The sequence below is a fragment of the Pan troglodytes genome, chromosome 7, assembly GCF_028858775.2.
Source record: "Pan troglodytes isolate AG18354 chromosome 7, NHGRI_mPanTro3-v2.0_pri, whole genome shotgun sequence".
NCBI lineage: Eukaryota > Metazoa > Chordata > Mammalia > Primates > Hominidae > Pan > Pan troglodytes.
The window spans coordinates 101,514,438-101,529,132 of NC_072405.2; the positions used below are offsets into that span (position 1 = coordinate 101,514,438).

Genomic DNA, 14,695 nt, shown 5'->3' on the forward strand with positions numbered 1-14,695 from the left:
AAGGTAAGAAGATAAGGAGGTGGAGAACATTAGCTTTGCAAGAAATCTTTCAAAAACAATTCGGTTAGACAAATTCTAGACATCTTTTTTAAGGGCAGTCTCTTACCTCAAATTTGCCAAGGATGGGTACTTTGAAATTCACTTCCATATATCACTGATATCAGTCATTGGATAGATACCATTCAACATCTGCAGGTACTCTATGCATAAATGCGCATATATTCTGTCTCTCTTCCACTTCTCTTATCTCCCTCACCCTCATCTATCTGGTTAAAAAACAGAAACAGAAAAAGAAAACAAACAAATCCAAAACGGCATTGGAAAAGATACCATATAGCTTAATAAACATTTTAGACTCGCTCTCTATATGTAGAATGTATATAGAATATATAATTGTAATATATAACAACATAGAATATAGAATTTTGGGTCTCTGGGCATGTAGCCAGCACTTTCACAATAACTGGGTAAAAGATTATTTATTTTATTTTTTTGAGACAGTGTCTTGCTTTGTTGCCCAGGCTGGAGTGCAGAGGCATGTTCACAGTTCACTGCAGCCTTGACCTCCCAGTCTCAAATGATCCTCCCACTTCCGTCTCCTGAGTAGCTGGGACTACAGGCATGCATCTTTCACTGATTTTTTTCTTTAAAATTTTTTATGGAGACAGGGTCTCACTGTATTTCTCAGGCTGGTCTTGAAAACCTGGGCTCAAGTGATCCACCCTCCTTGGTCTCTCAAGAGCTGGGACTATGGTTGTGAGCCATCATGCCTGGCCTAAAAGAATATTTTAATGACGTTTTGCATCCTTACATGATACATGTGGATCCATGATCCTTCTCTTTTAGCTTATTGTGCATAAACTTTGGGGGAATTGCTGGGGAATGGCACTGTGCAAAGAGAAACATCATTACTGCTTTGGTATGATATCGGGTGTCCAAGCCACTTCCTCCTCTAAGGGTAAATTGTGTGAGAAGGGAGTGCTGGTCTGGACCATGACTGTATGCACTGGTCTGACCAGACAATCGCCTCTCAGTCTTGCTTAGAGTCAGGGATTAGCGTTGTGTGCCTTTTCCCTTGCTTGGTATTTCCACATTTTCATGTGGGCCTTAATGTTTGCTATTGCACACTTATCCTCTTGAAGCCAGTGAGCTAACTAATCCTCTCTGAAAATAACTGGATTATCTTTAAGTAGTAAATTAACACTTTCAGAGCATGATGGCTGTATATAATAAATTTTTGAATTAATTAAACAATCACAATCTGAAAAGTGATATCATCCCACATGCATGGTGTGATGTTTACTTACATAATTCTGTCACTTTATGGCCAAGGGATTACTTCTTTTTTTTTCTAAAATTTTGAATATAGCTAAGTAACATCTCTTCTACTAAAATATCAAAAGATAGAAATCATAAAAAGAAAGACATGCCATTTTTTATTAGTGATCTTGAAAAAATAATTCATAGAATTTCAAAATCAAGTTTAAGAAAACAAATTCACTACTAACTTGCATTTGTATATTATTTTATTATTACTATTATCTTGCCTTCATTTGACTTTTTTTACTTTTCAAAGAAGTCATTGATTTTTAGTATGGCGCTATGAGCCTCATTTTTGTTTACAAATCCTGGATTCCATTAAATATAACTACAATGAAAATTCTAGCAGATATAGGAGTAGGAGATGGTGTTCATCAAAATTCTTCTCCAAATCAAGCCCCCTTGTAGCCAAGATTATTTCTTCTTTCTGTGCTGAACTGGACCTGAACTGACCATTCCCATTTCCTTCCTGTAATAATTGGGTTTTATGGGGGTTAGAAGCTATGTTGGGACTCTCATCAGGATTCACACTGGACTGTCCCTCTTTCTACTTGGGTTAAAATTTGCTGAAGCAGAAAAAATTCCTTGGCCAGCAATCTCAGACAAAGCCATAAACTGCTGATTTTTTAAAATGCACTTCATCTTATCACCTGCTTCCTTCCATATCACAGAAACTTTTTGTTTTATTCCATTTAACATTGAGACCCAGAAAACCAGAAACCACTGTTGCTGTCACTTTCTCTTCCTAACCTGGGGGTCTCAGAGTCTGAAGTAAAAATGGTAAGAAGAAACAAAGAAATGGTATATTTCATGTATATTTGTGTTTCAACACACATACATGCCTCTGGTTCCTGTCATCTTTGGAATTCTTGACATGGCCTCAAGTCCTTTCTCAATGAGCCCTCTTTTCCCTTGCTTTCCTTCGAATACTGAGATGTGTGTCCTTCTCCCTGGCTTGAACTTCCAGTGATTTCTTCATTGCCAGCCTTTACTAATGCACCCTCAGGAACCCCTCTTTCTTTGGGAATAAACTGCACACTTTCAAAATGTTCACAAAATATTCTCTCTACCTGTTTGCCTTTCTTAAAACCTGGCTCTCTTATACAAAGGCATTATCTCCTGAACATCTCTCTCAAGTGGAGGCTAATCATTCTCCCACTGCCTTTGGTAATTCGTGCATAAAACTGCTATTTGTATGCTCATTATCTGCCCTGTTCAATACTGCATCCCCATTTGCATATGCTCCTTTCAAAGTCAATATTTTTTCATGCTCATATATTTTTGTAAAATTTTAAAAGTAAGATATTTTAACATAAATTGAGAACAATGTCTCTTCCCAACTCAACCTCATTTGGGTCACACATCTTATGTCCAGTGGCATCAAAGTGGCTGCAATATGTTTACAATCTGGCTAAGAGAAAGTTGCCACAAAATACTGACATTGATGGACATAAAATAGAACTCATAATATGGCCCTATAACCAGAACATTATCAATAAACTTGTTAATGTCTGCAATTCAAATATTTATGTTTCTGTATAAGAAAACTTAAAATTCCCTAAAACTTTACAGCTATCAAGAATTTTAATGGAGGCTTTTTCAATTTTATAGTTTAAACTTCACATATTATTAACTTGGTACAAAGCTAAAATAAAATATTTTAATGTATCAATATTAAAAAACAAACTTAAATAAACAATGCTATCTTAGGCTTATTCCCCCCCAAATTAGTGACTGAGTCAGGATTTATGTGCTACTACCATATATCATTAGGGAGTGTAAACCAAGAGGGCAGGAGCTAGAGACTAGGAGAGAGAGATGAGAGGATGCTTGTTACAGAGCTGACTACCTTCAAGAGTGGCTGACTGCCATATCGTTGGGACCATGCCCCCTGCAAAGCTATCAATGTCACTTCTAGACCATCTTTCAGTGGCAGGGGGAGGGGGGAAGTGGAAATATTTATTCTCTAGCTCACTCTCTTATTGGTCAAAGTTTTATTCCTTGGGTGCTCCTCTGAGTTGGCATGTATGAGTGGGCATTAACAGAATCCCAGAGCAGGTGTCAACAGGGAAGCCCCACGGCTCCAGAAAAAAAAAAGGACCTGTCAGATTGCATCACAGGAAGTCAGACAGAGCTCTTGCAGAGCTGCAAGAGACAGGTGAGGCCAAGAACATCTGAATTGATGCATAAGAGATGTCTGACATACAAGAGAAAATCCAAAATTATCCTTCTATGCTCTCTATAGAAAATGTTACACAAATCATTGTCATATGTAGAAGTGTTCAAAGACTATACAGCCTAAAATCATAATATATAGAAGTATATACTATATATGTATACAGAGGTATCATAGAGTAAAAGTATTATAGAAGTTTATCATGAAATTAATGCAAAGACGTTATTTTTTTCTGGATCATGGAATTTGTCAGCTTCTTACAATTTATAATTTGGTGTGATTTCTCATTCTAAATAAATATTTGCCTTTTTTTAATTAACAAAAACTGTATATGCTTATGAAGTACAACATGATGTTTTGATATATGTATGCAGTATGAAATGGCTAAATCAAGCTAATTAACATATGCATTACCTCACACTTTTTTTGTTGTAAGAACACTTAAAATCTATTCTCTTAGCAATTTTCAAGTATGCAATATATTGTTATTAACTATAGTCATCATAGTGTACAATAGGTCTTTTGAACTTATTTCTCCTAACTGGAATTTTTTGCCTTTTGACCAACATATCTCCAATTCTCCTCCAAATCCCGACCCACCTTAGCTTCTGGTAACTATCATTTCACTCTTTCTATTAGTTAAGCTTCTTTAGATTCCCTGTGTAAGTAAGATTAGGTAGTAATTGTCTTTCTGTGCCTAGCTTATGTCATTTAATATGTCCTTCAGATTCATGTACAATGTCACAAATGATAGGATCCCCTTATTTTAAGGCTGAACAGTATTTCATAGTATGTGTGTGTATGTGTGTATATATATATATATATATATATATATATATATATATATGTATCACATTTTAAGAAATCCAGTTTTCCTTTGATGGACACTTAAGTTGATTCCCTATCTTGGCTATTGTGAATAGTGCTGCAATGAATGTGGGAGTGCAGGTATCTTTTCGATATACTGATTTCATTTTCTTTGGATATATGCCCAGTAGTGGAATTGCTGATTCATATGGAAGTTCTATGTTTAATTTTTTGGGGAACCTCCGTACTGTTTTCCATAATGACTATACTAATTTACATTACCACCAACAGCATACATGGCTTTCCTTTTCTTCATATCCTCATCAACACTTATCTTTTGTCTTTTTGGTAATAGTCATTCTAACGGAGGTGAGGCTATATCACATTGTGGTTTTAATTTGTATTTCCCTAATGATTAGTGTTGTTGTGTATTTTATTTTATTTTATTTTTTTGAGACGGAATCTTGCTGTTGCCCAGGCTGGACTGCAGTGGTGTGGTCTCGGCTCACTGCAAGCTCCGCCTCCCGGGTTCACGCCATTCTCCTGCCTCAGCCTCCCTAGTAGCTGGGACTACAGGCTTCCACCACCACGCCCAGCTAATTTTTTGTATTTTTAGTAGAGACGGGGTTTCACTGTGTTAGCCAGGATGGTCTCAATCTCCTGACCTCGTGTGCACCCGCCTCGGCCTCCCAAAGTGCTGGAATTACAGGCGTGAGCCACCGCGCCCAGCCGTGTATTTTTTATTTTAATATACCTATTGGTCCTTTGTATGTCTTCTTCTGAGAAACTTCTATTCATGTCCTTTGCCCATTTAAAAAAATCAGGTTACTTATTTTCTTGCTCTTGAGTTGTTTGAGTTCCTTACATATTTTGGATATTAACCTCTCATTCGATGTATGGTTGGCAAATATTTTATCCCCATTCTGTAGGTTGTCTCTTCACTCTTTTCCTTTGCTGTGCAGAAGCTTTTTAGTTTGATGTAATCCCATTAGTCTATTTTTTCTTTTGTTGCCTATGATTTTTGGCATCATGTAAAAAATAAATCAGAGCCCAGACCTATGTCATGGAGCTTTTCCACAATATTTTCTTCCAGTTGTTTTATAGTTTCACCTTTTATGTGGAAGGTAACTAATTCTATGTGCAATTTTATCTTTCCTGTGGGAAGCCTCCCAACATATGTAAGATTTAGGACTTACAAAACCTGGATCTGTCTCTTGGCTCAAGTTTCTCGTATCTCAAAATTTGTAAGAAAACAAACTCAACTTTTCTTGATCTCATGTTCCCATTTAGCACCAAGCCTTTCTCTCCTCTTCTGAACGGTACTTTCCAAAGATGAATTCATATTGTCTGCCTCTTCTGCTTCCACCAAGATCCATTTGCTCCTCCTTGTTCCCCTCATGCTCTATTCCCCAGGAAGCCCTCTTTCCAAGGCCACCAGTGGTCTCTCTCTTGTCAAAGTCAAAAGGACATTTCTATTATTTGCCAGGAGTGCCATTTCAGTGGAATTACCACAGATTCTTGGCCATGGCTTCCTTTGTGCTCTTTTCCCCTACTTTTTTTTTTTCTCTGCATCTGGCAATTCCTATTGGTTTATTTTTCCGTCTTTTCATCTGATCAGTCTTTTCACATGACTAATTCAGTACTTTGGATCCAGTCAGCCACCTTTGGCCCTGTGGTGTATTCCAAAACAAAATGTTCTGTGCTCAAGCCTCAGGCAGTGAAACTGATTAGTTTTTAAAATATGTATGTGTAACACCTGTTTATATATGATGAGCTATATTTCTTTGGGAAATGCTGTCCCTTTCTTCACTGCCACAACCTGGATATCTGTGGTAGTTTCCTAACTGCTCTTTCTGTCAATTTTGTTTTTCTTCTGTATAACTTCTGTAGTTATCACCTAAAAGTAAACCTCATCACAATTTCTCCCATTAGAAAAAAATTTCCTAATGGCCTCCTTAAAATTCAGGATAATGTTCAGATTGCTTTAAAAAGTCTTAATCAAAACTGTTTAAATTGCATAGGTTTTATGAACTCATTGTACAAAGTGATAAAGATTCAAAGATATATAAAAAAACACCAGTAGCCCTCTTTTTGGATTTTTACATAAGAGTATCATACAAAACATAAGTCTGAGACTTGTTTTTCGTGTGTAACCACATATAATGATCATGTCTCCCAGTTAAAGGGTGTAGTTCTTAGTCTCTTAAAGAGCTGTATAATATTCCATAGTACAATTGTGCAGAAGTGTGTCTAATGATCTTTATATTGATACAGGCATTGAAATTACAATCAGCCCTCCATATCCAGAAGCATCAAAACCCCGGAATATGGAGGGCTGGATATACTATGCCATTTTCTATAAATGACTTGAAAATCTGCAGATTTTGGTATCCCGGGGTGTCCTGGAACCAATTGCTGGCAAATACAAAAGTCTGCCTGTATTTTCATGTTCAACCAGTACATAAACTGTTTTAAATTCACAATATTAGGTATGCATTCTTACAGGATGTGAAAGTTTCCCAAGCCACTGGATCAAGGTATATATGTATGTGGAGGTGTTTCTTACCCACATGTTTTCTTTCTTCTTCTGGTACCTTGGAGAATCATCTGCCTCCCACTCTCGGGCCATTGGTTCCTATAAGCCAACATTATCTGCCATGAGGGATAGGAAGTGACTCTGGCCTAATTAGAGACTGCATCTCTCTGGCCACAATGATAGTAGTATTTTGCTTTTCAGAATCTTAAGCATACCTTTTCAGCTGTTTATTGATGTTTTACATTGGAAAGTTGTACATCTTTTGTTGGTATTTGCTAGCTGATATCTCTTTGGGAGTTCTTATTTTTTAGTCACACTTATTGAGGTAAAATTTGCACATGATTACTTTTTTCAGCTTCTCAGCTAACTGAGGCCATCATTTTTCATTCAGGTGTACTCACTGTTAGATTCAGTTTGATCTACTCCCTTTGGTTATTTTGAGAACCAAAATAGAACTAACCACTTAAGTTAGTTCTAATCAGGGTATGTGTTCTCTCAGCACCTACATCAACCTGGCCATTAGGCTCTCTCAAGCAGGAATGAACAAGAAGCTGTTCAAGGGAAGGCAGATTCTGTCTTTGTAGGTAGAGGCCAGTCAGCTGAGGTTTGAGAAGACATTTCTAGGATTGAGTAGAAGGCTTCTCTGACTACGGAATTTCAACGTGTTGCTGCAGTTCTTCTCTAGAGCCACAGGATGGAACGACCCCTCCCAGGCAACAGCAGGCCGATGAGACAGCAGTTCTCTGAGGAAACTTGTATGCTTCTGCTGGCCAAAATCCTCCTCCTTTCTCCCTAATCAATGGCAAAATCCTAGTTTTTGCTGAGCTTGAGGAGGTGCAAGCTCTTTCCTCTGTCATTAGGTCTGTTGGATTTCCTCTGGCACCAAAGAGAATGCAGCTAAGCACTTGTGATTGTGGCATCAACTTTGACTTCAGATGCTCCTTCCTAGCCCTGCCAATTCTAACCTGATTGTTGTCTTACAACACAGAGGAAGTTGAGGGAAACAGAAGGTCTCGTAGTTTCCAGGTCCTATCACCCTGAATCTCAGGTAAGTTCTTACCACTTAATACTGAAGACTCTTTACCATCTAATTTCATCACCTGGCACTTTGTCACATGTGTCCTTTTTGCTGAGCATACCAAATAGCTTTACATTCCAGGTGAGCTAAGCAAACATTTTCAGAATGCTGTGCCTTTGAACACATTTCTTCTACCTAAATTTGTCTCCTCCTCAGGCATCTACTCTTCATGCTTTTTTGTTCATCTGTTACTCCTCATTCAGCACTCAGAGTAAGCATTTCTCCTTTTTGTAAGACTAACTGGGATCCAGTCATTAATTCCCCCTTTATTGTTTAGTTATTTTTAGTAGCAAAAAATTTAAAAAAATCATTCATGTTTCCATGAAACCATAAATGTGAGCTAAAAACATTCTAGAACTTTTGTGTAAGGAAAACTCGACTTTTAGAAGAAGGGTATCTGACTCAAGATTTTTATCTTTCCACTCTCCTAGTGTTAAGGGATTCAAGATATTTCCACCATCTTTTTCAGAGCCAGAGAATATATGAGATAAACTTAAAAATACAGAAAGAGAAGGGGAGAAGTCCAGGAGGGGAGAGAGGGGGGAAGTGAAAGATGGGGAAGGGAGAGAGGAATAGGGAGAGGGAGAACAGAATTTGTACGACACCTTCATGTTTCCTGAGGTAGCTATTCCTATTTTCTAATTGTTACCTAGAAAAGTGCCTCAGGTTCACCTTCTTTTCCATTCCTCTTGTTCATAAAAGATGTCCTTTCATTTTCATTGAAAAGGCTACTCATCAGGACCTTAACTGGGTGATCAAAGAATGTAGCACAGGATTGAATCTTTCATTTCTTTTCTTTCGGTCTTCTTGTTGGTATTTTCTCCAAATTCATAACTCTTACTCTTTCTCTCATGGAAATTATTGGTACTTAGCCTTTATTCTTTGGGATGAGAACTTTAAAGTGCTTCTCTCCTTAGCCATTCTAGGCTTAAGTTTTTAAATGCAAGCAAAAATAACTCTGAAGCTCAATATTCACGACATCACTCTGCCATCTCCACTCCCAACTCTCAGGTACTTAGAAGAAATACTTAAGCTTTTGTCATTGGCTGGCTTTTATTCATATGAAATATCTTTACTGAGGGGGTGTTAGTTGGATAATACTATGAATTGTTGAGTGATAAGACTTATTAGGACAAGAATTTTGGCTTTGCTTTTAAAATAAATTTCTCAAATCCTAGAGTTCCTTTTCTACCATTGCCAAATGCAGTAATCCATCTGTGAGCCCAATATTTAGAACTAACTGAAAAGCATTGCTTGGTTTTGGTTTGGCAACTTAAAAAAAATGAATACAGTACTTTAACATGATTTTGAGAAATATATGTATATACATATATAGATATATACATATAGATAGAAACTAGCCAAACTAAAAGTTTTCCGTTTTTGTAGAAGATATTTAGTTTTCTATTTTTGTAGAAGATAGCGGAAATTTATAATTGTTTTTCTGAGTGGTAATTTCTCTGTCATTGGTCACAAATAAGGTGGGTTAGATCATCTGGGAAGAGGCACTGTGTTCTTATTCCCCAAAAATGTGGTGAATACCCTAACAGCAACTCTGGTTAGAAGCAGGCTGGGAGTATAGGCCAGGAGCCTTTAGGGTTTTACCTGAGCTAGTCAGCCTAGTCAGTCATCTTGATATTTTGCAAATATTTTCTTTCTTGTGCACCAGAGATTGGAGAGACTAAGGAGACAATTAAATTGTGTTTCTTTTTGTGGAAACTTAATTCTACAAAGCTTTAAAAGACTAACCACAGTTCCAAATATGATTGGCCTATCTTTATTCACATTTGTTTTTAGACATTGAACAGGCTTCATCTCCTAAAAGTTACAGATATTGAGCCCTGAGAATATTGCCTTGAGAATCCTGCTAACACAATTTCTAGTGTTGGTACCATGTATAGCAGAGATTGGATGAAACTTTAACTCTTACATCTGAGTATTAAGCAAGCAGTTCCTTAAAAGACTATCTTTACATTTAGCAACATAACCTCATAACCTTCTTTGGAAACTAAATTTCATTGGTGCTACTTTTATGATTCCTAATACAAAATTTAAATGATATTATAGAGATTTGGGGATTATGAATTAGAAGTACAAAGGTTGTAATATTATTTAATACTTATTAAGCACAATTGATTTGATCCTGTGCAGAAAGTGAGGTTGAACTCTCCAGCATCAAGTGACCTCTTACTTTCTGTCTCCCTCTAAAAATTGTCACCTGAATTAGTTGTGTAGGGTGACCATAATAAAGTACCAAACAGGGTGGCTTACACCACAGGAATTTATTCTTGAGGCTAGAAGCCCAAAATTAAGGTGTGACAGGTTTGGTTTCTTCCGAAGGCCATGATGGGAGAATCTGTTCCATGCCTCTTCTCTAGCTTCTGGTGGTTTGCTGGCAAGCTTTGACATTCTTTTGCATCTGGAAACAGCACTTCAATCTTCACATGATGTTCACACGCCTTCATTTTCACGTGGCATTCGCACGACTTCCTTGTCATGTGGTGTTCACATGCCTTCATCGTCATGTGGCGTTCACACGCCTTCATCTTCATGTGGCATTCACATGCCTTCATCATCACATGTGTTTTCACATGCCTTCATCTTCACATGGTGTTCACATGCCTTCATCTTCACATGGTGTTCACATGCCTTCATCTTCACATGGTGTTCACATGCCTTCATTGTCACATGATGTTCTTCCTGTGTGCTTGCATGTCTCTTCACAAGGTCTTCTTTTATAAGGACACCAGTCATATTGCATTAGGGTCCTACCCTATTCCACGATGAGCTCATCTTAACTAACTATGTAAGATATGACCTTTTTCCAAGTAAGATCACATTCTGAGGTACTCAGGGTTAGGAGTTCAACATATAAATTTTAGGGGAACACAATTCAACCCATAAAGCATAAAGAAGTGCTTTATGAAGATGATAGACATTTCTGGGGCAGTAAATTCTACTGTAATAGCTGCTCCTTTGAATTGTGTTAGCTCTAGTTTTCTGGGTCATATTTGAAGCTCCATAACCAATGGCTATAGTCTATAAAATATTGTTGGTCTTGTATTCATATCTGAGAGGAACAAAACTAGTGCTTCTAAGTCCTAGCTGTCTGATCTTACAATAAAAAGGTAAGGCTGCTAGGCCAACAAAACATAGAGTATCTAACAGAGGGGTTTTCTATGTGTAATTGTAGCACCAATTTCTAACTTCAGATACATTACTCAATTTCTAAACTCCATGTGTTTCTTTGGTTTTCTGAATACTTGCTATAATGTCATGTAAATCTAAATAAACTAGTCTGAAACTGAAATAAAAATCTGAATTTTAATATATAAATCTTCTCTGTGATAAATAGTTCACTTTCTCATCACTAGTGATTGAGTCACTTTCTAGTGATCTCAGCCAAAAGATTATAATAGGAGCAGAGCCAGAGATTGAGCTACTTACCTGCTTTCATGGCCCTTCTTGGTCTGGGGTCAGGCACTGTGCCTAGGGAAGCCAATCTCAGCACAGCGTGGGTTGGAGGGACAAGGCATACTGGTGGCAAATGTTCAGTTTCACACTAAGGGCTTCTCGAAAGGTTGGTAGTGTTCACAAACCCTGAGACTATTGGTGATTTTGATATGGGAATCTAGAATTTCTTCTCCTGTAACCATTATCATACCTACAAAGCATGTTTTCTTAAAAATTTCATTTTTCAAAGTCTTCTCGTGACCATTCTTTTGTGGCTGTATCAGCCTTACATTACCATTAAATAATTGTCCCTCTAAAAATAATCAGCCATGTAAAGATTTCATCCATCCCCTCAGCCATCCTCTTTTGAGACCCATTAGCCTAACACTGTGTCTATTCCTTGATACTTTTGTTTTTGTTGCTTTTGCTCTTATCTAAATTAGATTAAGTTACATAAGTATCTGTCGGCATTTGCAATATTTTTCCCCAAAACAATAGCATTAGAGAGTTGTAATTTTGCTCTTATTTGAATTGAAAGCCATGTTTTATTACAGAGAAAGTAGAGATAATTCTGCTAATTGGTTAGCGACTTATTAAGATATTCACTATTTTGGGGGGACTTAACATATTTTAGCTTGTGTGAATGTGTGTGTATGTGTGTGCACATGCACATGTATGAGACTATGTAACCGGTTTATATTATGAACCAGAATAATAAATGAATCAGAAAAAGGAAACTTTATCCAGCTGTCTCTCCTTTTTTTGAGGTATGTGTGTGGGGGCTGGTCTTGAGCCTTGTAGTTCTTATTTGTGGAAAGGATACTTGATGTTTTACAGTACTGTATATCTGAATTAGTTCATTCCTCCTGTGTTTTGGCCATTGTTCATTGCCACATTAAGAGAGAAATGGGTTTCCATTGAGGGCGAATGATATTGTTGTTTAAAGTAAAATTTCAATATCAGTGTAATATGAGATAAAGGAAATGTCTACCTGATTTCTGGTCTTGGAGATTGTTGTAGAAGAATCTCCTGACATGATATTTTGTATTTAATTTACAGGTCTAGAGACCGTTGAAAAATTAAATATATTTTACTTGATTATTCCCACTTTAATTTGATAGGAACATGAGATCTGGGAAAATCCAGTTTTTAAACTAAGTTTGTTATAGATTTTATTTGGGATAAACACAGAGAGAGATGACTGTTATTGTAATAAGGCAGACAGATAAGCAGGAGGTAGCTATTCACGCTATTCACATGGTAAGATAAGAGGGTCCAGCTGCTTCCAGCTTTATGTTACGTTTGCCTGTTGCAAGCAGAGCAGCCAAATGGGTCTACCTCTGAACAATTTTGATCCTGTCAGTATTGACCACATTTATCAGAATGTTGTGTCCATATGATTAATCCAGGAGCTTTTGCTAAATATGCCTTTCTTCTCCACCACTGATTTAGTCAATCTGTGATCTTATAAAGTGCGAGCTACATTTTTTTCTTGCTCAGGAACACTGTGCATTTCTGTCTCTTAATAGATAACTTTTATCAGGTAACTTATTCTGAAAAATGGATGAGAAAAAGTTGTTTTCTAGCTTTTCATATGGCTGATGTAAACAGTATATTTTACAAAGTTGCTTACACTAAAAATGCCAAAAGGTGCTTCTTGGTAGAGGTGGGGAAATATTTAGCCTGCCAATACTAATGAAGCTTCAAGACCTGCCCCTTAACACCATCCTTTCTACCTCTCACCGTGCCTTTATGAAATTCTAGAACAGCCTCTGCCACTGACTCTTCTATAATCACTTTTATCATATTTTCACCAGACTGTAGGGATACATTACCAGCAAACAAGCAACCCAGATGGTTTTTAAAAAGAAGAAAGGAGTGGTCATTGGTTAACTTTTCATGTATTTTAAATGCAGCAAAAGTGGCTTCTACTGCTTGAAAAATATCTGAAAGATAACTATGGAGCTTATTAAGAAGGGAATTTCATTTAATTTAAAAATGGTAAAAGCTCAACAGTAAAAATTATTGATATTAGAATCAGACAGCCAGGCTTTATAGTGTGAATAATTACCTGCCTCATATTCAGAGACTCCAGAATCTAATGCCTCCTCCATTCTCAAGTCTCTTTGTAACATGTAAAGTCCTTTATGCCCAATTTAATGGAAACATTTGAATGAATTTGTCGTTCCAAGGATCAGCCACAATCAAGATAATTTTATGAACCCTTACTTGTAGATATTTTGGTCACGTTGAAACCACCAGTGGTCATTCAGACATGTCTAAGAAAATTTTCTATGTGCATGTATCATACCAACTATGTAGGCAATAGTCTTTACAAGGAATAAAAATTAACAGTTATGAATTATTTCTTACTCCTTGAGTAAGAAAAGTTGATTTCTTTTTCCACTCTAAGACACTGTACCTGAAATATAAGCCAAGGTCCCATTAGTTGGGAAGCACATGGGTTTATTCATCGGCCCTACCACTGTGACACACAGTCTCAAGCTGGCTGTGCAGCTGGCCAACCAGCCAATGTTGAGTATGCGTCCTTTTTGTCCAGCCCTAGTTCCCCTTCCATTTCAGGCTTCTCATCTGTCAGGGGTAAATCTTCTAGTCTTGCCTATCTTACAGATGCTATTGTGCACATAAAATTATACATGTGAAATGCTTCTAAAATTTTAGTGTGCCTGGAGATATTTTACAATGTTACTGTCCAACCTACCATTCAACAGGAAGACTCTCTGAACCACCGTTTTTTGTAGACATCTCTGCAATCAAAGGAAAAAGCATTAGTCTAAAAATAATGGTTTTTGGAATCATAAAAATGAACTAAAGCATGAATTTTCTTTTATTTAGGGCAATAATGCTAGACTGTTGTTGAGCAAGTAGAATAAAGTATGATTCATTTTGTCTATAAGTAAACCAATACCTATTCTTTTGTGTAACAGACTGTGTCTTGGGGTTATAAGGTGGTTTTAATTACCCTAGTCTTCTTCACAGGATTGGCCTTTGCTGTTCTCTCATCTGTGCACCCAGTGTTTGGTTTATATGGGTCTCTGTTTCCTGCCATAATTTACGCCATATTTGGAATGGGACATCATGTTGCCACAGGTAATAATTCCTATGTTTATGCTTCTAATGTTACTCGCAAAAGAGACTTAGTGATTATTACTGATTACATCTCCTTAGCAGTGTTAATGTCACTGCTGAAAACCAGAGCAAATATTAGAGGAAGATATTTACTCTCCATGCATCGGATAGTCAATATACACTGTGGTTTATTGCTATATTACTGTGTAGGCAAGATAATTGCTAAGGATTCTTT

The 14,695-nt window shown here is 37.0% G+C and overlaps 1 protein-coding gene across 15 annotated transcripts in view; it reads left to right on the forward strand.

Annotated features, from left to right (window-relative positions):
* SLC26A7 (solute carrier family 26 member 7) overlaps positions 1-14,695 on the forward strand; it is a 170,131-nt gene that overhangs the window by 46,846 nt on the left and 108,590 nt on the right. For all 15 annotated transcript variants that reach the window (XR_008536928.1, XM_063816410.1, XM_063816412.1 and 12 more), the window contains one exon: positions 14,371-14,481. Coding sequence is in view for 13 of the 15 variants with exons in the window: in XM_063816410.1 (XP_063672480.1) it covers positions 14,371-14,481 (111 nt within the window). In the remaining 2 variants the exon portion in view is untranslated. The remainder of the gene's footprint in view (positions 1-14,370; positions 14,482-14,695) is intronic.